This window comes from Nycticebus coucang, chromosome 5, assembly GCF_027406575.1.
Source record: "Nycticebus coucang isolate mNycCou1 chromosome 5, mNycCou1.pri, whole genome shotgun sequence".
In the NCBI taxonomy this organism is placed as follows: domain Eukaryota; kingdom Metazoa; phylum Chordata; class Mammalia; order Primates; family Lorisidae; genus Nycticebus; species Nycticebus coucang.
This window is the reverse complement of record NC_069784.1, coordinates 20,505,906-20,531,939: the sequence shown is the minus strand read 5'-3', so window position 1 is coordinate 20,531,939 and position 26,034 is coordinate 20,505,906. Positions and strand designations below refer to the sequence as shown.

The window sequence follows — 26,034 nt, the reverse complement described above, 5'->3', positions numbered from 1 at the left end:
AATAAAACACTAATATACCCAATTCGGGAGTAGAGGGAAGGGGGGAGGACATTTGGCAGAAGGAGGGAGGGCATAAAGGGGAATCTCACCTGGTGTGCACATTGTGAGAGTGTATAACACGCCCCCTGGTGAGGGCATAAAGGGGAATCTCACCTGGTGTGCACATTGTGAGAGTGTATGACACACCCCCTGGTGAGGGGCTCTTCTACAAATGGAACTTTACCCTGGAAGTGAGAACAATGCAACCTAAAAAATGGTACCCTCATATTAATTTGAAAAAAAAAATACTCCAAAAAGAAAAAAGAAAGAGAGAATAAAAAAGAAAAGAAAAGGTCGTTTTGAGAGGGCGAGCCCATGCTTTGGTCACAGGGTTACCAGCTGCCATCCTGGCTCCAGGCCTGGACGTGGCCTTTCTTTTTTTAAAATTTTAGATTGATATGAGGGTACAAATGTTTCCGTTATACTGTTTTCAATTCTAAGTTAAAGTTTAAGTTGTAGTTGAGCCCTTCACCCAGGGACAGTGGTGAACACCCTCACATTGTGCACTTTAGGTGAGATCCCACCAATCGCCTTCCCTCCTCCTCTTCCCCTCTCCTCTCCTCCTTGCTAAACTATACTTGTGAGTTTTCTTTAATGTGGACGTGTAGTCGTTTATATATTGGTTTCATACTGGTATTGAGTATATTGGATTCTTGCTTCTCCATTCTTGAGACACTTTACTAAGAAGAATGTGTTTCAACTCTATCCAGGTAGACATGAAACATGTAAAATCTCCATCTTTATGTCTGAGTAGTACTCCACAGTATACGTATATCACAGTTTGTTAATCCATTCTTGGGTTGATGGGCACTTGGTTTGCTTCCATGTTTTGGCAATTGTGAATTGAGCTGCAATAAACATTCTGGTGCAAATGTCCTTGTGGTAAATACTTTTTGTTCTTCTGGGTAGATCCTAGCAATGGGATTGTGGGATCTATTGAAGGTTGATTTTTAGTTCTTTCAGAATTCTCCATACTTCTTTTGAAAAAGAAGTATGGAGTAGTTTGCAATCTCACCAGCACTCCAAAAGTGTGCCCTTCTTTCCATATCACACCAGCATCTGCAGATTTGGGATGTTGAGATATGGGATAATCTCACAGGAGTTGGGTGATATCTCAGGGTGGTTTTGATTTGCATTTTTCTGATGATTAAGGATGATGAACATTTTTTTATGTGTTTGTTGGCCATTTGTCTGCCATCTTCAGAGAAGTTTCTGTTCAAGTCTCATGCCCACTTATAAATGGGGTTATTTGCTCTTTTCTTGGTGATTAATTTGAGTTCTCTGTAGATTCTAGTTTTCAGCTCTGTGTTAGATTCATAGCATGAAAATATCTTCTCCCATCCCAAACACTGTCTGTTTGCTCTAGTTGTGACACTCTAAGCTGTGCAGAAGCTTTTTAGCTTGATCATTTCCCATTTATTTATTTTTGGTGTTGCTGAAATTGCCAAGGGGATCTTCATAAAATCTTTTCCCAGGCCAATTGTGTCAAGCATTTTCTCTACACTCTTGTCTATAATTTTTATTGTTTTGTGTTAAATTCAAATCTTTTATCCAGCAAGAGTAAATTTTTGTTAATGGTTAGAAGTGTGGGCCCAGTTTTAGTCTTCTGCATGTGGCTAACCAGTGTCCCCAACACCATTTATGAAATAGGGATTCGTTTCCCCAGTGCATGCTTTTGTTTGGTTTATCAAAGATCAGATGGCAATATGTGTCTGAGTTCATCTCTAGGTTCTCTATTTTATTCCATATAGCTATGTCTCTATTTTTATGCCAGTACCATGCTGTTTTGATCACTATAGACTTGTAGCATAACCTGAAGTCTGGTAAAGTGCTGCCTCCAGATTTGTTTTTACTTCTTAAAATTTTATTGGCTATTCAGGTTTTTTTCTGCTTCCATGTGAAACTTTCATGTTCTTCAAAGTATGACATTAGTGCTTTGATGGAGATTGCATTAAATGTGTAGATTGCTTTGGATAGTATTGACATTTTAACAATGTTGATTCTTCCCAGCCATGAGCATGGTATGTTCTTTCATTTGTTAACATCTTCTGGTATTTCTTTTCTCAGGGTTTCATGTTTATATTTTCAGAGATCCTAGATCCTTTACATCCTTTGTTAGATATATTCCCAGGTATTTAATTACTTTGGAGCTATTGTAAAAGGTATTTTGTCTTTGATTTTATTCTTGACTGCTTTTGGCATATATGAAGGCTAGTGATTGGTGGACATTGATTTTATATCCTGAGATGCTACTATATTCCTTGATCACTTCTAAGAGCTTTGTAATTGAGTCCCTAGGGTTTTCCAGGTAGAAGATCATGTCATCTGCAAAGAGTGAGAGTTTGACCTCCTCTGTCCCTTTTTGAATACTCTTGATCTCCTTCTCTTGCCTGATTGTAATGGCTAGGACTTCCAGCACTATGTTCAATAGTGGTGACAATGGTGGGCATCCCTGTCTAGTTCCAGTTCTAAGTGTAAATGCTTTCAGCTTTAGGCCATTCAATATGATATTGGCTATGGGTTTGTTGTAGATGGCCTCTATCAGTTTAAGAAGTGTTTTCTTTTTTTTTTTTGGGTACCAAATTTCTTTATTTGAAGGAATGGTACAAATCAAAGAACTTAAGTGGATGTTTTGGTACAACTTATAGAAAAGGTAAAGGAAACCCTGACATGCATGCACTGCCTTGGTGATCACAGAAGTCACCCCGTGACTATGGGGAAGTTAGCCTAAGGCTTAGTTCTCATTATCACTGTCTCCCAGGGTGTGCTTGTCAAAGAGATACTCTGCCATGCCAGATTCAGGGGCTCCCATTTTGCGCAGGTTGGTTACGTGGTCACCCAGTTCTTTAATGGATTTCACCTGTTCATTCAGGTAATGTGTCTCAATGAAGTCACACAAGTGGGGGTCATTTTTGTCAGTGGCCAGTTTGTGCAGTTCCAGTAGTGACTGATTCACGCTTTTTTCCAAGTGTAACGCACACTCCATCGCATTCAGCCTGCTCTCCCAGTCATCACAGTCTGGTTTTTTTTTGATATCCTGAAGGAAGATTCGGCCACCTCATTGATTCTGCAGCTTCATCAGTTTCTCAGCATGTTCCTGTTTTCTTAAGTGTTCTTGTCAGAAAAGGATGCTGCATTTTGGCAAAAGCCTTTTCTGCATCAATTGAGAGAATCAGGTGGTCTTTGTTTTTATTTTATTCATATGGTGATTTACATTTATGAATTTATGTATGTTGAACCAATCTTGCATCCCTGGGATAAAACACACCCAATCATGATATATAATGTTTTTAATGTGTTGCTGTATTCTATTTGCTAGGATCTTATTGAATATTTTTGAATCAATATTCATTAATGATATTGGTCTATAGTTTTCTTTTCTTATTGGGTCCTTTACTGGTTTTGAAATCAGGGTGATATTTGCTTCATAGGATGTGTTGGGGAGGATTCTGCCCTTCTCTGTTTTGAAATAAATTATGCAATACAGGCTCTAGTTCCTCTTTGAAGGTTTGGTAGAAGGAAATGGCCTATTTTTTATTTGAAGTTTCCCACAGCCTTGTTTATCCTTGGCCTTGCCAACCAGAACTAGGAGGAGTAACACTCATTTGCCCCTCTAGTGACAAACCTGATTACTTTCATTCTGACTGTCCCTGAAGTGGTCCTGATTCCTTTCATTCTGACTGTCCCTGAAGTGGTCCTGTAAATTGGGTCTATCTCCTCCCTCTCAGCTAGATACTATGAGCAGTTGTGTCCATGGAGGTCCTTTGGAGAGAAATGCCTATTTGAAAAAATTTCCTGACAAGAAATTCTAAATAACCATCTTAAAGAAGCTCAGTGAGCAACAAGAAAATACGGAGAGTGAAATGAAATCAGGAAAGCAACACATAAACAAAATGAGATGCATATAAATAGAAACTGTGAAAAAATATTGGAAAAGATATGGACATCAGATTCATGAAGATCAAAAGACTTTCATGAATTAAACTAGAAATCAGGGACAGAATTTTGGAAAATTCACAAATACATGGAAATTAAACAATGCACTTATGAACAACCAATGAGTCAAAGGAAAAATCAAAGAAGCAAAAAGCTGTCTTGAGATAAGTGAAAATGGAACCACAATATACCAAAACTTATGGGATGTAGGAAAAGCAGTACTATGATGGAAATTCATAAAAATAAATGTCTTCATTAAGGAAAAAAATATTTCAAATTAGCAATTCAACTTTACACTTCTAGGAATTAGAAAAAGAGAAAAAATACTAAGCCCAAAGTTATCAGAAGAAAGGAAATAATAAAATCAGAGCAGAAATAAATGAATTAGAAACTGTAAGAGAAAATATCAGTAAAACTGAAAGTTGATTTTTTTTTTTTTTTTTTTTTTTGAGACAGAGTCTCTCTATGTTGCCCTCGGTAGAGTGCTGTGTGTCACAGCTCAAAGCAACTTCAAACTCTTGGACTTAAGTGACTCTCTTGCCTCAGCCTTCCGAGTAGCTGGGACTGTAGGCACCTACCACAACACCTGGTTACGTTTTGGTTGCAGTTGTCCTTGTTTAGCAGGCCCTGGCCGGGGCTCAAATCCACCAGCTTCAGTGTATGTGGCCAGTGCCCTGCTCATTGATCTATGGACACGGAGCCTAAAAGTTGACTTTTTAAAAAAGACAAATAAAATTGACAAATTGTTAGCTAGACTAACTGAGAATAAAGGAGAGAGAGCTCAAATAAATAAAATTGTAAATAAAAGGCAAGGAGACATCACAACTGATACCACTGAAATACAAAGGATCATAAGAAACTACTATAAGCAATTATATTTCAATAAATGAAATAAGCTAGAAGAAATGAATAAATTTCTAGAAAAATACACTTTACCAAGACTGAATCAAGAAGAAATAGAAAGTCTTTGCAAGTCTGTAACTAGGATGGAGATTGAATCAGTAATCTGAAAAATTCCAAAAACCAAAAGCTTAGGACCAAATGGCTTCACCCATAAATTTGAGCATTTAAAGAATTAGCAGCAATACTCAAACTCTTCCAAAAAATTGAAGGGAGAACACTTCCAAACCCATTTTAGGAGGCAAGCATTACTGTTATACCAAAAACAGATAAGGACTTTCTAAGAAAACAAAATTACAGGACAGTATCCCTGAGGAAGACATATGTTAGGAAACTGAATTAAACAGTATTTTAAAGTGCTTAATATATGCCACAATCAAGTGAAATGTAATGCTGGGATACAAGGATCATGTAATATGGACAAATCAATGTGATACAACATATTATACAATAAATGATAAAAAATCATGTAATTATTCCAATAGATGCAGAAAAAGCACTTGAGAAAAATTAACATGCTTTCATCATAAAAACTCTTAACAAGTTAGGTATAAAAGGAAGGTCCCTCAACATAATAAAGGCTATATATAAAAAGCCCACAACTAACATCATACTAGGTGGTAAAAGTTGAAAGGTTTTCTCCCAAATTCAAGAATAGGAAAAAGATGCCTGTTCTCACCAGTTCTATTCAACATAGTACTCAAAGTCCTAGATACAGCAATTAGGCAAGAAAATAAAATAAAAGACATTAAAATAGAAACAACGTTATATTGCCTCTGTTTACAGATCAGATAATCTTATAAAAAACCTTAAAGACTTCATTAGAAAGCTATTAGATTTAATAAACAAATTTGACAAAGTTGCAGGATACAAAATTAAACTACAGAAATCAGTAGCATTTCTATACTTTAATAACAAACTACCCAGAAAAGAAATTGAGAAAACAATCCTACTTATGTCAGCATCAAAAAATAAAATAAAATACTTAGAAATAAATTTAACCAAGGAGGTGAAAAATGGGCATGTTGAAAACTATATGATATTTATGAAGGAAATTAAAGAAGAAATAAACAAATGGAATAATATCCTGTGATTGGGGATTGGAAAAATTAATATTGTTAAAATGGCCATACTAGCCAAAGCAATCTACAAATTCATTATATCCTTACAAAAATTGTAATGACATTAATCACATGAATTTTAAAAAATCCTAAAATTCGTATAGAAACACAAAAGATATTTAATAAAAGCAATATTGAGCAAGAGGAGCAAAGTTGGAGGCATCACATGTTTTGAATTCAAACTGTATTACAAAGCTATAGTAATTGAAACAGTGTGGTACTGGTATTTAAAACATACAGGCCAACCTATGGAACAGAATAAAGAGCCCAAACATACAGACATCCATACATGGTCTACTAATCTTTGGCAAGGGACCTAAGAATACACATGAGGCAAAGGTAGTCTCTACAATGTATGGTGTTGAGAAAATTTGATATCCATATCCAAAAAAAGAGACATTTATTTTATACCATATACAAAATTTAACTTGAAATGGTCATTAAAGATTTAAATGTACGGCTTGAAACCATAAAATTCATAGAAGAAATCATGGGGGTACCTCCTTGACATTGGTTTTGGCAATGATTATTTGGATTTGTTACAAAAGCATGTACAACAGAAGCAAAATCGGACAATTGGGACTTTATTAAACTAAAATGCTCTGCATGGCAGAGGAAATAATCAACAAAATGAAAACAAAACCTATAGGATGGGAGAAAATATTTACAAATCATACATTTGATAAGAGATTAAGATCCAAAGTACCCTGTGTATAAGGAACTCATATACATTAGTAGCAAAAACAAAACAAACAACCCTCCCCACTACCAACAACAACAACAAAACCCAACCAGATAAATTGATTTAAAAATGAGCGAAGGGGCTCAGCGCCTGTAGCTCAAGTGGCTACGGCGCCAGCCATATACACTAAAGCCGGCAGGTTTGAATCCAGCCCAGGTCCATCAAATAACAATGACAACTACAACCAAAAAATAGCCGGGCATTGTGGCAGGCGCCTGTAGTCCCAACTACTTGGGAGGCTGAGGCGAGAGAATCACTTAAGCCCAAGAGTTAGAGGTTGCTGTGAGCTGTGATGCCACAGCACTCTACCCAGGGTGACAACTTGAGGCTCTGTCTCAAAAAAAAAAATGGGCAAAGGACATGAAAAGGTATTTTTCCAAAGAATACATACAAAAAGCCAACAGGCATATGAAAAGGTGCTCAGTGTCACTAATCACCAGGGAAATGAAAATGAAAATCACGATGCCATAGGACCTCACATCTGTTTCAACGGCTGTGATAAAAAAGACAAAAGGTAAGCATTGGTGGTGGTGTGGAGAAAAGCAAACACTTGTACACTGTTAGTGAGAACATAAATAGATATAGTCATTTTGGAAAACAGTAAAGAAGTTCCTCAAAAAATTAAAACTAGAACTAACGTATGATCCAGTAAATCCCTTTCTGGCTATATGCCAAAAGGAAGTGATACCAGTATTTTGAAGAGCTATCTGTACCCACATTCTCACTGTAGCCTTATCCATAAGAACTAAGAAAGGGAAACAACTCAAATTCTTCCCAGGTTGAATAGATAAAAATGACGTACATATACAGAACAGAATAGTGTTCTACCATAAAATGAAGGAAATCCTGTTATTTGCAAAAGCATGGATGAACCCGGAGAAGGTTAATCTAAATGAAATAAGCTAGACACAGAAAGACAAATATTGTATGATCTCACTTACATGTGAAATCTGCAAAACTGCCCCTCATAGCAACAGAGAAGAATGCTCTTTGCATGGGGTTGGGGAGTTGAGGGGAAATAAGATGTTGCTCAAAGGGTACAAACTTTCGGTTACAGAGAATAAATAAGAACTGGGCATCTAATGTACAGCATTGTGACTATACTTATACTCTGTTGTTTGTTTACCTGAAATTTGCAAAGTTAGCAGATTTTAAGCATCTTCACTTCTTCCAACCCAACAAATGTTAACCATGTGTGGTGTAGGATGTGTTAATTTTAATGCGGCATCGTTACATCGTCTCTACCTATCTACACCTGGAATAAATACAAGGCTATTTGTCACCTATAGCTCAACAAAACTGGGAAAAAGGGACATTAGAAACAATACAAGGAAAGGCAATTTATAAAAAATTGGTCAACCAATTTCACAAAATACGAGTACATTTTGACTGTTAAAATTAGGAAGTGTAGGATATGAACACAAATTAGAAGGTAAATATTCCGATAAAATGTGATTGCTAGAATTACATCACATGGCAAAACAAATGACACAATTTAAATTTTTTAACTTGAAATTTATTTTCTGGGGAAAGGGGAGAGGGACGGAGGGAGGGCGATTGATGGACTCTCACCTGACATGCACAGTGAAAGGTAGACAGCACACTTCATGGGTGAAAGGCTCAACCACAACTTGAACTTTATTTAACAAATGCAAACAGTGTAACCTAATCACCAACAAAATTCATCTGAAATTTTAAAAAATGAAAAAAAAACAACCACCAAATTTGTTCTCTGATATTATGTTCAATGCGACAGCTTTCTTGGAACAAGTTTGTCATTTTAGTAATCTATTTTTGATAGAGCCATTAAAAAGGAATCTCTAACACCTAGTTGTTACTTAGTTTTTCCCATGTTATTATCAAAGAGCCAATTTCACACAAACACATGGTTGAAAATGGAATTAGCGCTTAGGTCTTTTCCACCAACTGAGAACATTCTAGGCAGAGAAAACAGCCAGTGAAACCATGCTCACCAATGTTTGAATAACACAGCTCCTACCTGTGTCTTTCCAGAAGGCAACAGATGTAACCAAAGAGTAATTTGATTACCTAACCCTTGTTCTGGAGCTTAACAGAATGGAATGGCTTCAATTCATGTGCATATTTTTTTCTAAATTCTTGCTCATGCTAAAAATCAAATGGGAGAGAAAGGAAGTAACTTTAAAGAAAATAACACTAAAAACTGAGAGAACGCATTTGTAGTATTTATCAGCTTTTAAAATTTTATTGATGGTTATGATTTTCGGCTCATTTTAAATAAATATTCACTGTTGAATTAGCGTTTTTGAATTGTTTTGGTTAAAGCAAACACACTATATAAACCCCAGTCCCCTGCTAACTTGGAGCCACTCAAGCAAAACAACTGCAAAAATAACGCATATGCGACAAAATAATACTGATTATGTCAGGAACACAAAATTAGGGGTATAAGCACACATATTGTTATTGTTAATGAAAAAACTGCTCACTGAATAATAAAAATACTTGAAGCAATAGAAAAGAACAAGTGAGTAAATGAAAAAATTAAGCAAAAGCAAATGTCTCACCTTAACAGATACACCCCTGAGGGACGGCTGCTGACTGTGCACTTAGCCCACCTTCCCTGGGTTTACATTCCCACCAGCTGTCCTACGTAGATTTGGGGTCAAACTGTGACAGCATGTAGTCCCTGGGTTCTGAAGCCAGGTGGTGGTCGTGGTGGTGGGAGGGAAACACAGGCTGTCCACTTTACCTGACCCACTCACTTAAGTTTCTAGCCTCTATTAAAAAAAAAAAAAAGGTGAAATCCCCTAACAGTTCTAATTGGGAAGTGACTTTTCAGTTTCAGTTTCCTTTCCTTAGACCCTTACTGGAATGGCTGTAATATCCGGCTTTACTTTCTGCTTCTAAGCACAGTTGGGTCTCCAGAACAGCCACACCCAGGATCAGAGCACAAGGAGCGAGAGAGGATAGCTGAGAGTTTGTCCCCTGGCTGCAGCGCCAGGACCAGGTAAGTTCACTTCTAAACTTGGCCCTCCACGCTATTCCCCTCAACTGATTAACAACAACAACAACTTCATTTTCAGAGTATATAGTAAGGCTGCAATAAGCCCTAACTCTCAAGGCTTTTATGAATATCAGTGAGGTCAGGTGAGTAACTCACATCTCACAGAGTTTAGCGCAATGTAGACCTTCCATGCATTGCTTGCGTTTTATTTTTTTAGGTAAGTAAAAGTTTGGATTAATTATGTATAATATTTCATTACTACCATCGCTGAGATTATGGAAGTCCTCTGGTTTGTGAATGTTGTCCTGCACTTTGTGCCTTAAACAAGTGTAGATGTCCCACCAGGCCTTCAATGATGCACGCATGCTTTGATTAAACTTGAGACCGAGCAAGAATCCACGAGATTATTTCTACTGAGAGATCCTTTTGCAGTTGCAGGTACCATGCCGACTGGACCCATCATGCTGGTTCCCCTATGTCTGGTTGAAAACAAGAACGAGCAGTTTTCTGTGAACCAGAAAGCCTTGAAGATTCTTTGCAAGATATCTCAGCCTGTGGTGGTTGTGGCCATTGTAGGGCTGTGTTGTACAGGCAAATCCTACTTGCTGAACCGTCTGGCCAGAGAAAACCGCGGTGAGGTCTTGCGGGTGGTGGGACTGCTTACTTCATTCCCGCTCCATCTGAGCTTCACACCATCCCTCTAGGTCACACGAAGGGTCAATTCAAACCTCTGGTTAACAAATATTCTAATTCTCATAGCAAAAGGGCAACCTTACCTCTTTCAATTCTTTGATTTACACCTGTTATTTCAGCTTCTTATAAAAAAAAAAAAAAAAACTCCCAAACCAGTGCTATTAACCTCCTCTTTTCTAACCTGCTTAGACACTGAGCTCTTACAGCAATCCCTGCGCTTGTGTTGCGTTTTCTCTGCTGGATTATTCTTCCTACCTAGCCAACACACCTGAGTAGCTATCATCTCAAAACTCCTCCTGGACCCCGCATCTGATTTTGACAATCACTCCACTATTTTTCTTTTCAAGAAAAATAATGTTGTTCAATTTCCTATTCCTACTTCTCCCCTGCCTGTCTCCTCAGTTGACTCCACACTGGTTTTAAACTCCAACATTCTACTGAGCTGTTCTTGTTAAATTTACCAGTGACCTCCACTTTGCGTTAGTACACCTTTCTTGGGATTCATTTTAGTCACCTGTCTGGCATCATTTCTCATGGTTGATTTTCCTCTGTGCTTAGAGTGGTCCATCCTTCCTTGTTTGTTTGTTTGTTGTTTTTTTTTGAGACAATGTCTCACTATGTTGCCCTCGGCACAGTGCCATGACATCACAGCTCAGAGCAACTTCAAACTCTTGGGCTTAAGTGATTCTCTTGCCTCAGCCCCCAAGTACCTGGGACTACAGGCTCCTGCCACAATGCCAGATATTTTTTGGTTGCAGTAGTCATTGTTGTTTAGCAGGCCTGGGCCAGGCTCAAACGGTGTATGTGTCTGGCGCCCTACTCACGGAGCTACGGGCGCCGAGCCCTTCATTATCTTCTGTGGCACCACATCCTTCTGAGTTTCCTCCTGTCCCTGAGTCTAGTTCTCTGTACTCCACCAGCCTCCGACTTTTCTTCCAGTCATCTGAATTGTATGCTCCTCTAGGACTTGGCTCTGGGAGTTTTTCTTTCCTCTGTTTATAATCTCTCTAAAATTAATCTTTATTTTGATACCTCTCAAATTGATTTTTTCTTTTCTTTAATCTCTCTTCTGAAATTCAGACTGAAAAATCAAGTAAATCACCTGTTTCTTTTTGAAAATTGTCACCTTAAAGTTATCTTCTTCACAGAAGTCTTCAATAATCCTCTTTTCCAAACCCAAATGAAACCAATTAAAATCAAACGAAATAAAAATACTCACCTATTTTCTTCTCAACATTATAGACCCCCAACTTCCCCATCTCAGGCTACAAACCTTACATCTTTGCTTACTTAGTTTCTCTCCCACATCCGATCCATGCATCTGTCTTCCTTTTTCTCCTTCTACATATAGCTCAAAGCATCAATTTCTCTATAATTGTATTGTACTGTGTAAGGCTCAGTCGCCCTCATCTTCTGCCTGAAATATTTACTAGAATCCTAAGTGTCTTCCTTGCTTCAACCTGACCCTTTCAAAGCAACATGAGAGATCTTTAATCTAGCTGCTTTTAATATCACATTTAAGCTTTCAGTAGACTTATATAGCATCTAAGCTCCTTGTAGGCCCAATATGGCCTAGCTAATTCCTATTTCTCTAAACCCATTTTTAAAAAATATTTGGTGGCTCACACCTGTAATCCTAGCACTCTGGGAGGCCAAGATGGATGGATCACTTGAGCTCAGGAGTGGGAGGCCAGCCCAAGCAAGAGGAAGACCCTGCCTTTACTAAAAATAGAAAAACTAGCTGAGTATTGTGGTGGGTGCCTATAGTCCTGGCTATTTGGGAGGCTGAGGCAAGGGAATCACTTGAGCCCAAGAGTTTGAGGTTGATGAGAGCTATGGTATTACAGCTCTCTACCCAGGGCAACAGAATGAGACTCTGTCTAAAAAAAAAAAATTATATATATGATTAAAAAATAAAATTAAAATTATATATATATATATATATATATAAAACGTAAGATCCTCCCAAGTAGCTGGGACTACAGGTGCTCACCCCAGTGCCCAGCTATTTATCGAGTTGAAGTCTTACTCTGGCTCAGGCTAGTCTCAAACCTGTGAGCTCAGGCAATCCACCCGCCTGGGCTGCTCAAATGCTAGGATTACAGATGTAATCCTGAGCCACCACGCCCAGCCTAAGAGTCATCACTGTTGAACAGTTGAAGTCCTAACTCCCAGTACTGAAGAATATGACCTTATTTTGAAATAGGTTCTTTGCAAAGGCAATTAAGTGAAAATGAGGTCAGAGGGACCAACATGGCTGGTGTCTTTACAAAAAAGGCAAAATTTGGATCCAGAGGTATTCAAGATCAAGGTGAAGACACAGAGGAAGAAGATGGCCTTTGTTTGCCCCTGATACATCTACCAACAGGAACTCCAAGAATTGCTAGAAACCACAGAAGTGGATTCTCCCTTAGAGCCATCAGAGAGAGCACGATGATACTGAAATCTTGATTTCTGACTTCTAGGCTGCAAAACTGAGACAATAAATACTTGTTATTTTAAGCAAAAAAAAAAAAAAAAAATTAAAGTTTTTTTCTGTAAAGCATTTCTTTTCTCTGAGTTAACCCTTTGGGAGCCACGCAGACATTAATATAGATTTTCTTACTTTTGGATGTGGAATTAGCAATTATCAACACATCAAACTTTTAAAAGTGAAAGAGTGAGATGTCCCTGATACAGTGGAGGAAGCGCCATCTTGTATCCTGGGGCTCTGACAATCCTCTAGGTCTGATTTTGTAGCCCAAGGACTCCTTGGACTATCTGCTGTCACTCTGTGTTGTTTCTCCCTTCCCTTGCAGGCTTCCCTCTGGGCTCCACGGTGAGGTCTGAAACCAAAGGCATCTGGATGTGGTGTATGCCCCACCCCTCCAAACCGGACCACACCCTGGTCCTTCTGGACACTGAGGGCCTGGGCGATGTGGAAAAGGTAAGACAGACAGTCAGATCTTTTTTACTCTGGATTTTCTCCTTAGCTCTCTGTGATCCTTTGTAATTTAACTATCGTCATCTAGTTCTGAAATCTCAAAATCCAGCTTTGTGGAATTAGGCTTACTAATGTTTCTTTGAAAATCATATCATATAATGTGATATATTAGGTAAAATCTCCATAGACTTCTGAAAACTAAAGTGAATAATTTTCTTTCTTTTTATTTTTTTAAAGACAGACTCTCGCTCTGTCACCCAGACTAGCATGCAGTGGCATCATCATAACTCACTGCAACGTCAAATTCCTGGGGAGCTCAAGCAAATATCCTGTGTCAGCCTCCTGAGTAGCTGGAGCTACAGGTGCGCATCACCAAACTAGGCTAATTTTTCTGTTTTTTGTATAGATGGGGACTCTCTCTTGCTCAAAGCCAGTCTCAAATTCCTGACCTCAAGCAATTCTCCCATCTCAGCCTCCCAAAGTGCTAGGATTGCAGGTGTGAGCCACTGTGTTTGGCTAAAGTGAATAATTTCAACCACTTTAATCAACCTTTAATGAGAACCTGAGTTACATGATTTGGGGCCTAGTACTACAATATTACTGAATAAGGTAAAGGGTCTAGTCTCAAGGAGACCAGCCTAGTTGAGGGCACCATAATTATGCCATCTGACATAACATAGGATTTGTTCCTGGAAAGCAGACTCAGAGACAGACGGACACAAGTGTGTTAATTACGGATGTTAGGTTGTCTTTATATTGTGAAGGAGATGAATGGTCTCTTTCTTTCTGTCTCTCTTTCTCTCCCCTTCATTCATTCTCTCCTGTCTCCTTACTTTGAGATTACATTGGAAACAATATCTCTATTTCTGTTTGTCTTCACTTCTGCTCAAAAGGAGGTAGAAATTCTTTTCTTACTTCTAAAACAACATATCAAACCAAGATATAGTGCCAGTATCAGAACCAGTTATTATTTTTCCTAAGTCCTACTTCTTCTCTTCTTAGGTGGTTATTTTTTCAATAATTAGAGTTTGAAAATGGAGCACATCCGTATTTTCTTTTCCAAATTCCAACATTCTAGGTTTAGATTTCATGGATTGCATTTTCTCAAGAATTTTCAGAACAAGTGATTGTTTTACAACCTTTTTATGTTACAACTAATTGCTGGCCACTGCAACAATTCAGGCAATGCAAAACCTAGTTTGTCTTTTCTCCTCCCCCCCCAATATTAAACTGATATTATTTTACTTGAGGATGATGGAAATTTCCAAAAAGTATGACTAGGAGAGGATAAAATGTCCATCTTTATATATTTTTCTATGCCAACAAGTAGAGTCCTAAAAAATTAGCAATTACAAAAGACTTGGTCAAAATAGCTTTTAAAAGTTGTCCCAAGAGATACGTAAAATCAACCCCAATTTTTCAGGACAATTCACTCTCCCTTGTTGTCTACAGATTCCGTGTTCTGCGCCTTCCTCTCCAGCTTCCTGCTTCTCCTCCCTCTTCTCTTTAGCACCCCTGTTGAGCTTTGTTCCAGGTTCTTTCTTAGCAGATGTTTTTCTTGGTTTAGGTTCGGGTTTCAGAGGAGCAGGTTGTGCTGATAATCTGGCAGATCGTCTTGTGGGCTCCTGTTTAGTTACTTTACATCTGTCTTTGCCCTCTGCATTCTTTGGAGACTTTCTCTTCGGCATAATGACTGTGTTGGTGCAGCAGAAAGTAAAGCAACAGGCTGGAAGTGCTGGCTCCGCCGCCGGATGCAGCCTCAGCCACCCACTTTGTCTGTTTTTAAGGCTCTTCCTCATCCCTCACTGGACCTTGGTATCAAGACTTGTCATCTTCACCACATTCTGCTCCGGACCAGACCCACCTAACAGTATTATGCTTATCACTGTTCCAGTGCTCATTTTGCTTCTACAAGTCTTTCTACTTGCCTGATTCTTGCATTTCTTCAAGTTCACATTTTACCAATCTTTTAACGCCCAGCAGAAAATTTCCAGGATCATTTTGTGCGGCACGTGTACTGTCTCTAACTCTGATAGCTCCTGTTCCCTCTTGACACCAATTTTTTTTTATTTTTTGAGACAGAGTCTCACTTTGTTGCCCTCGGTAGAGTGCCATGGTGTCACAGTTCACAGCAAACTCAAACTCTTGGGCTCAAATGATTCTCTTCTCTCAGCCTCCCAAGTAGCTGGGACTACAGGCGCCCTTCACACCAGGCTTTTTAGAGACGAGGTCTTGCTCTGGCTCAGGCTGGTCTTGAACTCATGAGCTCAGGCAATCCACCCACCTCCGCCTCCCAGAGTGCTGGGATTATAGGCATGAGCCACCGCACCCGGCCCTGGCACTCATTATTTTTATTCAATATAATGGTGATTGGTTTTACTTCTTCTTCTTCTTTTTTTTTTTTTTTTGCAGTTTTTGGCCAGGGCTGGGTTTGAACCTGCCACCTCCGGCATATGGGGCCAGTGCCTTACTCCTTTGGGCCACAGGCGCTGCACCCATTTTACTTCTTAATCCGTTACTAATAAGTAAACTCCATGTATGTTTTATCATCTGTGTTATATTTGTTTTTAAAATGCTTTGTAAATACCGGAAGATAGACATCTTGAGTCTAACAGTTATCAATTTATCTTTGTTTCCTTATAACTAAGCAAGGCGCAAATCATTTTTTAGTAGCCAGCAGACATTTAAATAAATTGTATGTATTTAATTTTAGTGCTCAGTTGAGACTACCATGGTGCATATTACATAGCCTGTGTGTTACATGAACATCTGGTGTTGGTTATTATTGAACAACTAATTAATCATTGAGCACACTATTTATTTTTTTTGACACATTTGTCTTATTTCATACCTTTCAGAAATAAAGGACCTTCAAGAAAACTGTTCTTAGAATCCTTTAGTAGATGAAGGAACTGAGGTCACAAGAAATGTCAGTGGCTGGGCGTGGTGACTCACACCTGTAATCCTAGCACTCTGGGAGGCTGAGACAGGTGGATTGCCTGAGCTCAGGAGTTTGAGACAACAAGCCTGAGCAAGAGTGAGACCCCACCTCTAAAAATAGCCGGGCGCTGTGGTGGTCACCTGTAGTCCCAGCTACTTGGGAGGCTGAGGCAAGAGGATCACTTGAGCCCAAGAGTTAGAGGGTGCTGTGAATTATGATGCCACAGCACTCTACTGGGGGGTGGGAGGGGAAAGGGTGACAAAGTGAGACTTTCTCAGAAACAAAATAACAAAAAAAGAAATGTCAGCATAATTGTTCAAGCTGATATTTACCTTTAATTCTGTTTTCGAGGTTTGTTCTTTATACCAACACTGCCATCTGAAGTAACAAATGGGAAGTGATTGAGCAAACGACTTGATGACTTCTGAAGACTGCTAAGACTTTGCTCTAACGTTGTTTTCTAGGGCGACCCTAAGAACGACTTGTGGATCTTTGCCCTGGCTGTGCTTCTGAGCAGCACATTAGTCTACAACAGCATGAGCACCATCAACAACGACGCCTTGGAGAAGCTGCAGTATCCTTCCAGTTTTATTGAGAAATTGGTGGGAATGGAGATCAAATTCCCTGTGGATGAGGAGCCTTTGTTGTAAGAGAAACTCAGGACAAAAGAGAGTGTTTATGATATATATATATATATATTTTTTTTTTTTTTTTTTTTTGCGGAACCCACCACCTCCGGTATATGGGGCCGGCGCCCTACTCCTTTGAGCCACAGGCGCCACCTTGTTTATGATATTTTTTATAAGAAAAATGTGGCAATTGTGGATAGGAATTTCCTTTTCCTTAGCCAACTTCTAGTTATGTGGCAGAGCTCGCAGAACTAATTAGGGTAAAGTCTTCCCCAAGACCTGATGAAACCAAAGATGCCACTGAGTTTGCAAGTTTCTTTCCAGACTTTGTCTGGACTGTGCGGGATTTCATGCTGGAGCTGAAGCTAGATGGTCACCATATCACAGAGGATGAGTATCTGGAGAATGCCTTGAAGTTGATTCCAGGTATCAGAGCACAGCCTGGGTGGGGGATGTGCAGTCAAGAGTGGCATCTGATAGACATTGTCCATTATCTCTGCGGTTGCACTTGCTTTTGAACTGGTTGGGGTCTGTAGGAATGGTGACTGAGATGTAGGTTATCATTCCTTGGTAAGTGCTAGTGACTAGAGTTTAAGCTCATTCAGGAAGAGTAGGGCCTAATATAGAATGAAATTATTATTCAAAACCCATTTGCACTTCAGATAATTTGTACTTTAGCATGGAGATTACAATGGGTGCTAAAAATTTCCAAAGACCCAGACACTCATGTTTCCTATTATGATTCTCCTTTTTTTGTGTTGAGGAAGACAATGAACTAGATAATCATTGATAAAACATCACTATGAAGAACATATTTCATTCAGTTATATCTTATTCTTTTGAAGGAGGGATATAACTCTCTAGTGCTTGGGTAGATACGTCTTCTACAGAAAGTGATTTAATAACCTACATAGACCTGAGGAGTCATATTCAGTCTATATTTATCTCACATGTTTGTAACTGCCAGATCCATTATTTTCCTTTCTTCCTCCTGTCATCCTTCTTATTCTAACTTATTTATTTACTATGTCACTATCTTAAGTAAATATATCATTTAATGAATTGCATTTAGAATAGTGAGTACTTGATAAAACCAAGCAGTTTATTAGTAGTAGTTAGTCTTCAATTACGTTTAGGTAGCATTTAATCTTACAGCTTTTTCCATGACAATCTATTTATGTATGTGAATTCTTATTGGCATCAATCTAAAACATTTTCCTTCACTGAACTGACCTTTATTAATTGTTCTGCTTTTCTTGTTTGTACCTCTTCTTTCTTTTGTTCCTATAGTTGACTTTCAACATGGGTGGGAATACACCAGAAATTAATATTTGACTACTCATTCATTAAATCATTCAGTTGATCAATGTCTCACTAGGCCCCAAGCTTGTTTCTATGGACATCTGTCACACATTTCTTTGCCTGGGGAAATTTTCCCAAATTTCTCTCTAGAGACATGTCTGTCATTGGTTTGTGCTTGATTTGTAATCAGTATTAAATGAATACCTTAATGGAGTTCTATGAGCATGCAAGATGCTGGAGGTATAAAAAATAAATAAATAAGTAAATAAAGATGCTGGAGGTAAAAAAAATCCTTGGACATAAAAAATCTTTAGCTGTCTTTTCCCAAGACTGTACTTACTACAACTCTGTTTAACCTCTTCCACAGGTAACAATCCCAAAGCTAAAATTTCCAACGCAACCAGGGCATGTATCAGGTGTTTCTTTCCACAACGGAAGTGTTTTGTCTTCGACCGGCCAAGATATGAAAAGGAGCTCCTAGCTCGTATCGAAGATGTGTTGGAAACCTGTCTCAATCCTAAATTCCTGGAACAATCAAATAATTTCTGTTATTACATTTTCACCCATGCAAGGCCCAAGACCCTCATGAAAGGATTCAAAGTCACTGGGAATCGTGAGTCTCTTTTTTCCAAAATCATATTTCTGTGTGGCCTTACGTGTGTTGACTATTTAATTATTATACACATTCATGAGTAATTTTGTTTTATTCTATATAGCAGCGTGCATTTATAAATACTCATACTCCCAAAAGAAATGTATATTTTAATGATTATCTCTCATCATGGGGTTTACAAATTCTTTTCCAAAATCTTAAATATTGTTGCTAATATCTGGAGCTACCGCATATGTGAGTAACCCAACTATTGATGATACGATCAGTAACTGGTCACAAAAACAGAAAGCAGTGTCTTTTCAGGAAAGTTTTGTGAGATAAATGTTTTCCTCAAGGACATTTCTTGGGAGTTTAAGCCAGTCCAAAATAAGTACTAGTTGGTAAGTCTCTGAAAATCCACTGAGGGCTTAAGAATTAGGAATAAACATTAACTGAATTAACCTGCCTCACCTGTCTATGTATGTATCCTAATTTTCTTTTAATTCATATTAATGTTAAATATTTTTCCCCTGGACACTCCTAATTTTGTTAGATGATGACAGGTATTTCAATTTTAATGTTATGATCTGGAGAACAATAGAATAAAGAATAAATGTGAAAATGAAGTGATGATAGCAGAAGTAAGTAGAGAGATGTGTGTGTCTGTGTGTGTGTGTGTGTGTGTGTGGTTTCAGAATTGTGATATCGGAAAATAGAATCCCATCGACTGAAAACTTTACATTAATCCCTGTTTCCTGCCTCATGAGAGTTGGGGACTCTGGTGGTGACCTACGTGGATGCCATCAACAGCGGAGCAGTGCCTTGTCTGGAGAATGCAATGACAACGCTGGCCCAGCGTGAGAACGCAGCAGCTGTGCAGAGGGCAGCTGACCACTACAGCCAGCAGATGGCGCAGCGAGTGCGGCTCCCCACGGACACGCTCCAGGAGCTGCTGGAAGCGCACGCGGCCTGCGAGACGGAGGCCATCGCTGTCCTGATGGAGCGCCCTTTCAAGGATAACCTGTGGGAGTTCCATAGACAGCTCGCGGTACTCGGTCTTAGCATTTGTCCTTCCTACTTCTGGCCAATTTGGAATTATGTGAAGGGGTCTATATATTGGTCCCACGACCCATCTCCTATTTGTGATAAAACTTTATTTCCTTCCTTTACCACAAAATTTGGGATCTTTATTCAGGCTCTGTTTGATCTCTCAAGCAAAATCAACCTTTTTCCTCCTAAAATGCATGGTGGCATAGTTCCCCAATTCCCCCGAGTCATCACTTAGTTGGTCACCCTCTACGTACCCATTCCTTGGGTACTTGATTTTCCTGGAGAGACTTTCTTAACAGATCATTCTTTCTATTTACTTCATTTTTATTTGCATCCTTGCACTGTGAAAGAGAGAATTGGATGATTCTACAGCTACTAGGAACGACAGAGGTTACATAATGCAGCCTCAACATTTTACAGGTGAAGAGCTCTCGCTCAGGGAGGTTAAGAATCTTTCCCACAGTTCTGAAGAGACTTTTCAGAGTTGGGAATAAATTAAGCCTCTCAATTCTTTCCATATTGCCTGGGCTGCTCCACTGGAAAGCTTTTCTCAAGAGGACCATGATTAGACCATCTGTATAATACATTATTTGAAATTTTACCTCCACATCCCTTTATCCTGGTGACTTTGCTCTATGTTTCCCTTGCAGGAAATCATAAAGAGTAAGAAAGAGGAGTTTTTGCAACAGAATGAAGAGGCATCTGTTAAATACTGCCAGGATATACTTCATCAGCTTTCGAAGACCCTAATGGAAAGGTTTTCAGAAGGAAAGTTCTATGTTGTTGGAGGGCACAAACTCTACAGGGATGCAAAGAAAAGGATTAAATGGAAGTACTCAAGAGTGCCTAGGAAAGGAGTAAAGGTAAGAAATACAGGGAGCAAGGGGAAGCCTGCAGTCTCCTGAAAAACCTGAGAGCACAGCACCCGTGGGTGGAATGAACACAGCCACAGCGTGGGGATATACTATACCTTTAGCTTTCTGTGTTCACAGAAATTTATTCCTGAAAAGAGTAGACATGCTTATTCTCAAAAAAAGAGTATAACAATCTGAAATCCAGGAAAGAAAGAACAGAATCATTCCTTTCATTTCTTCCACAATGTATCTGATGTGCCAAGTGCTAAGAATTTACAAGGTCAAGACTTATCCAAGTGAGAGCTGAATTTAGAGACAGTTGTATACAGAGTCATGCTTATGAACTGTCATGCTGGGCTGTAGTGTTGTGGTAATAAGCGTAACAATGTAGGGTGGCACCTGTAGCTCAGTGGACAGGGCGCAGGCCACATGCACTAAGGCTGTTGGGTTTGAACCCAGCCCTGGCTTGCTAAAACCAAACAAAAAATATAGCCGTATGTTGTGGCAGGCGCCTATAGTCCCAGCTCCTCCGGAGGCTGAGGCAGGAGAATCACTTGAGCTCAAGAGTTTGAGGTTGCTGTGAGCTGCAATGCCACAGCACTCTACCGAGGGCACCTGTGGCTCAGTGGGTAGGGCGCCGGCCCCATGTACCCAAGGTAGTGAGTTCAAAACCCAGCCCCAGCCAAACTGCAATAAAAATAATAGCCAGGCATTGTGGCAGGTGCCTGTAGTCCCAGCTACTCGGGAGGCTGAGGCAAGAGAATCACCTAAGCCCGGGAATTGGAGGTTGCTGTGAGCTGAGATGCCACGGTACTCTACCGAGGGTGACAAAGTGAGACTCTGTCTCTACAGAAAAAAAAAAAAAAAAAGCATAACAATGTAGCAAATGCAGTGTGAAGTGCTTTTTTTGTTTGTTTTTGAGACAGAGTCTCACTGTGTCGCCCTTGGTAGAGTACTGTGGCGTCCTTGGTAGAGTACTGTGGCGTCACAGCTCACAGCAACCTCAAACTCTTGGGCTTAAGGGCTTAAATGATTCTCTTGCCTCAGCCTCCCGAGTAGCTGGGACTACAGGCGCCTACCACAATGCCTGGCTATTTTTGTTGTTGCAGTTGTCATTGTTGTTCAGCAGGCCCAGGCCTGGTTTGAACCTGCCTTCCTTGGTGTGTGTGGCCAGCACCCTAACCACTGAACTGTGGGGTGCTGAGCTACAGTGTGATGTTCTTTCCCCAGATGTTTTAATTTAATTCTCCAAAGAAAGTTATGAAGATTTACTCGTATTACCTACATTTTGTAGATGTGAATTGGGAGGCCCAGGTAGCTTAAAGAACTTGCCCAAAGTTCTATGTCTAGCAAGTGGCAGGGGAGAGTAGCGGCAGAGACAGAGGATACTTTCTATATAGGAAATGTGGTCTAGGAAACCTCTGAAAAAAAGAGGATGATATAAATTTTGAAATATTTGTACATTATTTCAATCTGTTTAGGATGCCATAACAAATTACCACAAACTTGGCAATTTATAAACAACAGAAATTTATGTCACAGTTCTGAGGCTGAGAAGTTCAAGACCAAGGCATTAGTAGGGTCAGTATGTGGTGAGGGCGCACTTTCTGGTTCATAGATGGCATCTCCTCACGTGGTGAAAGTAGAGAACTCTGGTCTCTTCTGCCCCTTATAAGGGGACCAATTCCACTCATGAGGGCTCCACCCCAATGGTGCAATCACCTCCCAAATGCCCCATATCCTAATGCCATCATGTTGCAGATTCTGTTTGAACATCTGACTCTGAGGGGACACAAACATTCAAACTATAGTGTACATGTCCAGACTGAAGTGTCCTGCAAGGGAAAGAGTCCCACTCAACACAGAATACACAAAGCAGCAGACGCTGGGGATTGTACAACTGCACATAGTTCTGACTGTCTGGAACCCAGCAGAGGTGACTCAGGTAGCGCTGAGCGGGGCCTGGAGGCAGACAGGAAGCAGGAGCTGAGGAGGCCTCTGGTCACACAGAGGAGCTTGCACACTTTATAAAGGCGGCTACTGGGGCATTTTAGGCTGAAAGAGAAATGACATGGATGGACCTATTTGTCCAGAATGAAGTGTCCGCAGTGGAAACCTAAGTTCTTTGTTCCTTCTTTGTTCCTCAGGCAAATGAGGTCCTCCAGCACTTCCTGAAGGGCCTGGAGGAGATAGAGGGCTGCATCCTGCAGGCTGACAGCGCCCTGACCGACCAGGCGAAGGCTGCCTCAGGTACACGGGCAAGGCTCGCTCTTAGCATGGGGGTAGGGTTCTGCAATGCCTTCTGACGCTGCGAGAGGGAGAATTTCCCCAAACCCGAGCTTCCTTTCCTTCTGTGGAATACACGCTGTCCTAGATCTGAATACGACTAGGGCAGGGTGGTTTTACGTCATCCAGTCAGGCTTTTCCTGTGACACTCTCAACTCTGCTCTTGATAGGGGTGAGGGACCAGGTAAATATTGATGTTTTCTACCCTCCCTTTCACGTTTGATTTGCTTTCTCTTCTCAAAAGAATGGAGGGTGGGACTGATCCGTTCCTTTTTTCTCTTTCTGAAACCTTCATGTTGGCAGCAGTGGGGGCCAGGAAGGAAGCAGCTGAGAAGGAATGGGAGAAGCTGTTGCAGCAGATGCAAACTCACTGGAGAAACCCTGATGAAAATATAAGTCAGTCGAGAGAGAAGGTGGACAGGGAAAGGGACAAAGAGCTGATTTGACAAGGACACTGAAGCACAAGCTGAAGGTGCGTCTGGCCTCTGTCGGTCGGTTCTGACTGGTCACTGCTGTGGCACTGTGTCATTGTGGAATTGGCAAAGGCTAAAGCAAAGTCATAAAGAGAAGTTCACCTCCATTTACTGCATTGGATTTTAAAGGTTTTATATCCTGAAGCCTTTGAATTTTGCCCCACCCTGAAATTCTAGAGAATGCAGATGGCCTTGGCCCCTCTGTGTTCTGGGAGGACAGAGATAACCTCTCCAGGGCTTGATCAGCTATTTTGGTGTGATTCTAGGATGATCTCAGATCAAACATCCCAAATCAAGCAGGCTTTCGTGGATTATTCAGTAGAAATTCCAACCAGGTGGATTTATTATAGTAGAAGCAGCAACTAGGTTGCTGCAACAAGGTCACTGAGAATTATCAAGAAACCCACTACCACTAATGATCCTGATTTGAATCAGTGTTGATTTAAAACTAGCAGATATACCCAGATTTGGAAATTTGAGGTACTGGTCCCTTCTAAACCTGCTGCAGGTGTCACCTGAAGAGGTTGGCCTGCCCAAGTCACCACTCAGCATTGGGGGAATTCTCTTTGTCTGTTTGGAAGGGTTGATACCTGATTTTCTGATCCAGTTTCAGCTGTGCAATAGAGTAACCATGCCATTCCAGTGGGACTGAAAGTTCATGCAGGTGGATTAATGGCTCCCTCCCAAATAGCCCTTTTGGTTGGAAACTGTTCTAGCATTGGTCCTTATGTCTGGCTTGCACCCTAGCAAAGACCTCATGGTGGTGACTATTAGTAAGGCTATGAACTATATTACCTCCCACTTTCTAAGGTATAAGCCAGAATATAATCTCTGCTTAAAATATCATCCTTTCATGATGCAATAAGAAATAATAGTTTTATACATAAAATAGAGAAAATAGGCCAACGTTCTTAGATATAAATAAAACATATCTCTTGAAAATATTTTTAAAACTCTACTTTTCTCCCATACCTTTTGTTTTAGATCTAAGCAGATCGTTTAATGAAGAACTTCGGAAGAAATATGGGGACATGAATGCAGAGATAAATTGCGTGGGAAATGTGATTGAGACTACTAAAGACGATAAAACTCTCTGGATTGCACAGACTCTAAAAGTACTTGCCACTGAACCATCTGTGGTCCTGTCTGTTCCTGCAAAATTGGTTGATCTGGGTCTGAGGAGCCTGAGCTCACTATGTGAATGAGATTAACTTTTCTTTTAATGAAATTATAGCATGTGGCTATGTACTCTGGCCTAATTTTGCTGTGTGTGTTTTCCAGTTTCATTCAGCAAAGCTTTAAACATAAAAAGTGCTTCCTGGAAATATAGTCTGACAGACATTAGAATAAACACTGAATTTGTTTGTGTGAAAGGAAAAGAAACTGCTGTTTTAGAACCAGAGTTGGCATATTTGGTCTGTGAGCCAAATTTTTCTTGCTGCCAGTTTTTATAAATAAAGTTTTATTGGGACACAACCATGCCATTCTTTTATCTATAGTCTATGGCAATTTTCATGCCATAACAGCAGAGTTTAATAGTTGTAATAAATACCGTATGACTCACAAAACCTAAGATATTTCCTTTTGAAGACTTTATAGAGATAGTTCTCCCTGTTGATTCAGGCACTATAATAGAGGAAGGGACTAAATTTGCGATCAAGTTAAAAAATGTCCTTGGAATGAACTCATCAAGAATACTGCTGAAAACCAGCCACAAGAGAATTGTACAACACGTATATATAAATATTCAAGTCAGTTCTCCCTTAATTCATTCATGAATTTAATGCTTTCTGAAGATGTAGACAACATGACTTCATGTAAGTTTAAATTGAAGTGCTTAGAATACTTTAAAAAATTGCCAGGGTAACACAGAAGAATTAAGAAAAGGGACTCTACCTATTCCGTATGAAACCTATTCTAGAGCTACAGAAATTAGACCAGCGCAGCTCTGGGTCATAAGAAGTCGGACAAAGCTATAGAGCATTCTGTATATGCTAGAGACAGATACAAATACTTTCAGAAGCTGTTTATTTTAAGGGTTTTGTTTCAAGTTAGTGCGAAATGATGAACTGTTCAATAAATTACCTATGACAGTTATATAAAAGTTTAGAGAAAGTGGAAAGTTTCTCTACTATGCATCTTATATCAAAGTAAATTCCAGATTTACTACCAACTTAAACTTGAAGCTTCAAACCATAAAATTTAGAAATCTCAGGCAATTTAAAAATAATCTGATAGTGTAGAAGTTTTATTTATTTATTTATTTTATTATTACTTTCTTTGGGAAAGACTCTCACTATGTCACCCTGGGTAGAGTGCCATAGTGTCACAGCTCACAGCAACTTCAAACTCTTGGGCTTAAGTGATTCTCTTGCCTCAGCCTCCCAAGTAGCTGAGACTACAGGTGCCCGCCACAATGCTTGGTTATTTTTGTTGTTGTTGTTGCAGTTGTCATTGTTGTTTAGCCAACCTGGGCTGAGTTCAAACCTGCCAGGCTCGCTGTATGTGGCTGGTGCCATAACCACTCAGCTACAGTGCTGAGTCAAGAAATCTTCTTGGTTAAGTCT

The 26,034-nt window shown here is 39.7% G+C and overlaps 2 protein-coding genes across 4 annotated transcripts; one reads left to right on the top strand and one right to left on the bottom strand.

Annotated features, from left to right (window-relative positions):
* The first annotated feature begins 9,621 nt into the window (after positions 1–9,621).
* LOC128586000 (guanylate-binding protein 6-like) lies at positions 9,622–25,506 on the top strand. 3 transcript variants are annotated; one of them, XM_053591470.1, is made up of 11 exons: positions 9,622–9,727; positions 10,157–10,357; positions 13,216–13,343; positions 16,746–16,855; positions 17,140–17,336; positions 18,580–18,825; positions 19,572–19,852; positions 20,505–20,717; positions 22,856–22,958; positions 23,301–23,466; positions 24,452–25,506. In XM_053591470.1, the coding sequence occupies exons 2-10, from the start codon at positions 10,168–10,170 to the stop codon at positions 23,438–23,440; spliced, it is 1,608 nt and encodes a 535-aa protein (XP_053447445.1). In that variant the 5' UTR covers positions 9,622–9,727; positions 10,157–10,167; the 3' UTR covers positions 23,441–23,466; positions 24,452–25,506. The 3 variants fall into 3 exon arrangements, with proteins under 3 accessions (XP_053447445.1, XP_053447444.1, XP_053447446.1); XM_053591469.1 differs by having other exon boundaries at positions 23,298–23,466; positions 24,452–25,505; XM_053591471.1 differs by lacking the exon at positions 9,622–9,727 and having other exon boundaries at positions 10,342–10,357; positions 12,624–13,343; positions 23,298–23,466; positions 24,452–25,501.
* On the bottom strand, positions 14,566–15,157 carry LOC128586001 (high mobility group nucleosome-binding domain-containing protein 3-like). The gene has a single exon (XM_053591473.1). The coding sequence runs from the start codon at positions 15,137–15,139 to the stop codon at positions 14,717–14,719; it is 423 nt and encodes a 140-aa protein (XP_053447448.1). The 5' UTR covers positions 15,140–15,157; the 3' UTR covers positions 14,566–14,716.
* Positions 25,507–26,034: the final 528 nt, after the last annotated feature.

Bases quoted from the DNA above. Each gene is read 5' to 3' on its own strand.
- LOC128586000 (XM_053591469.1), top strand. From the start codon at position 10,168: ATGCCGACTGGACCCATCATGCTGGTTCCCCTATGTCTGGTTGAAAAC. The intron at 16,856-17,139 runs GTATCCTTCCAG...GCCAACTTCTAG, and splicing joins GACGCCTTGGAGAAGCTGCA to TTATGTGGCAGAGCTCGCAG. The intron at 20,718-22,855 runs GTAAGAAATACA...TTTGTTCCTCAG, and splicing joins TGCCTAGGAAAGGAGTAAAG to GCAAATGAGGTCCTCCAGCA.
- LOC128586001 (XM_053591473.1), bottom strand. From the start codon at position 15,139: ATGAGGAAGAGCCTTAAAAACAGACAAAGTGGGTGGCTGAGGCTGCAT.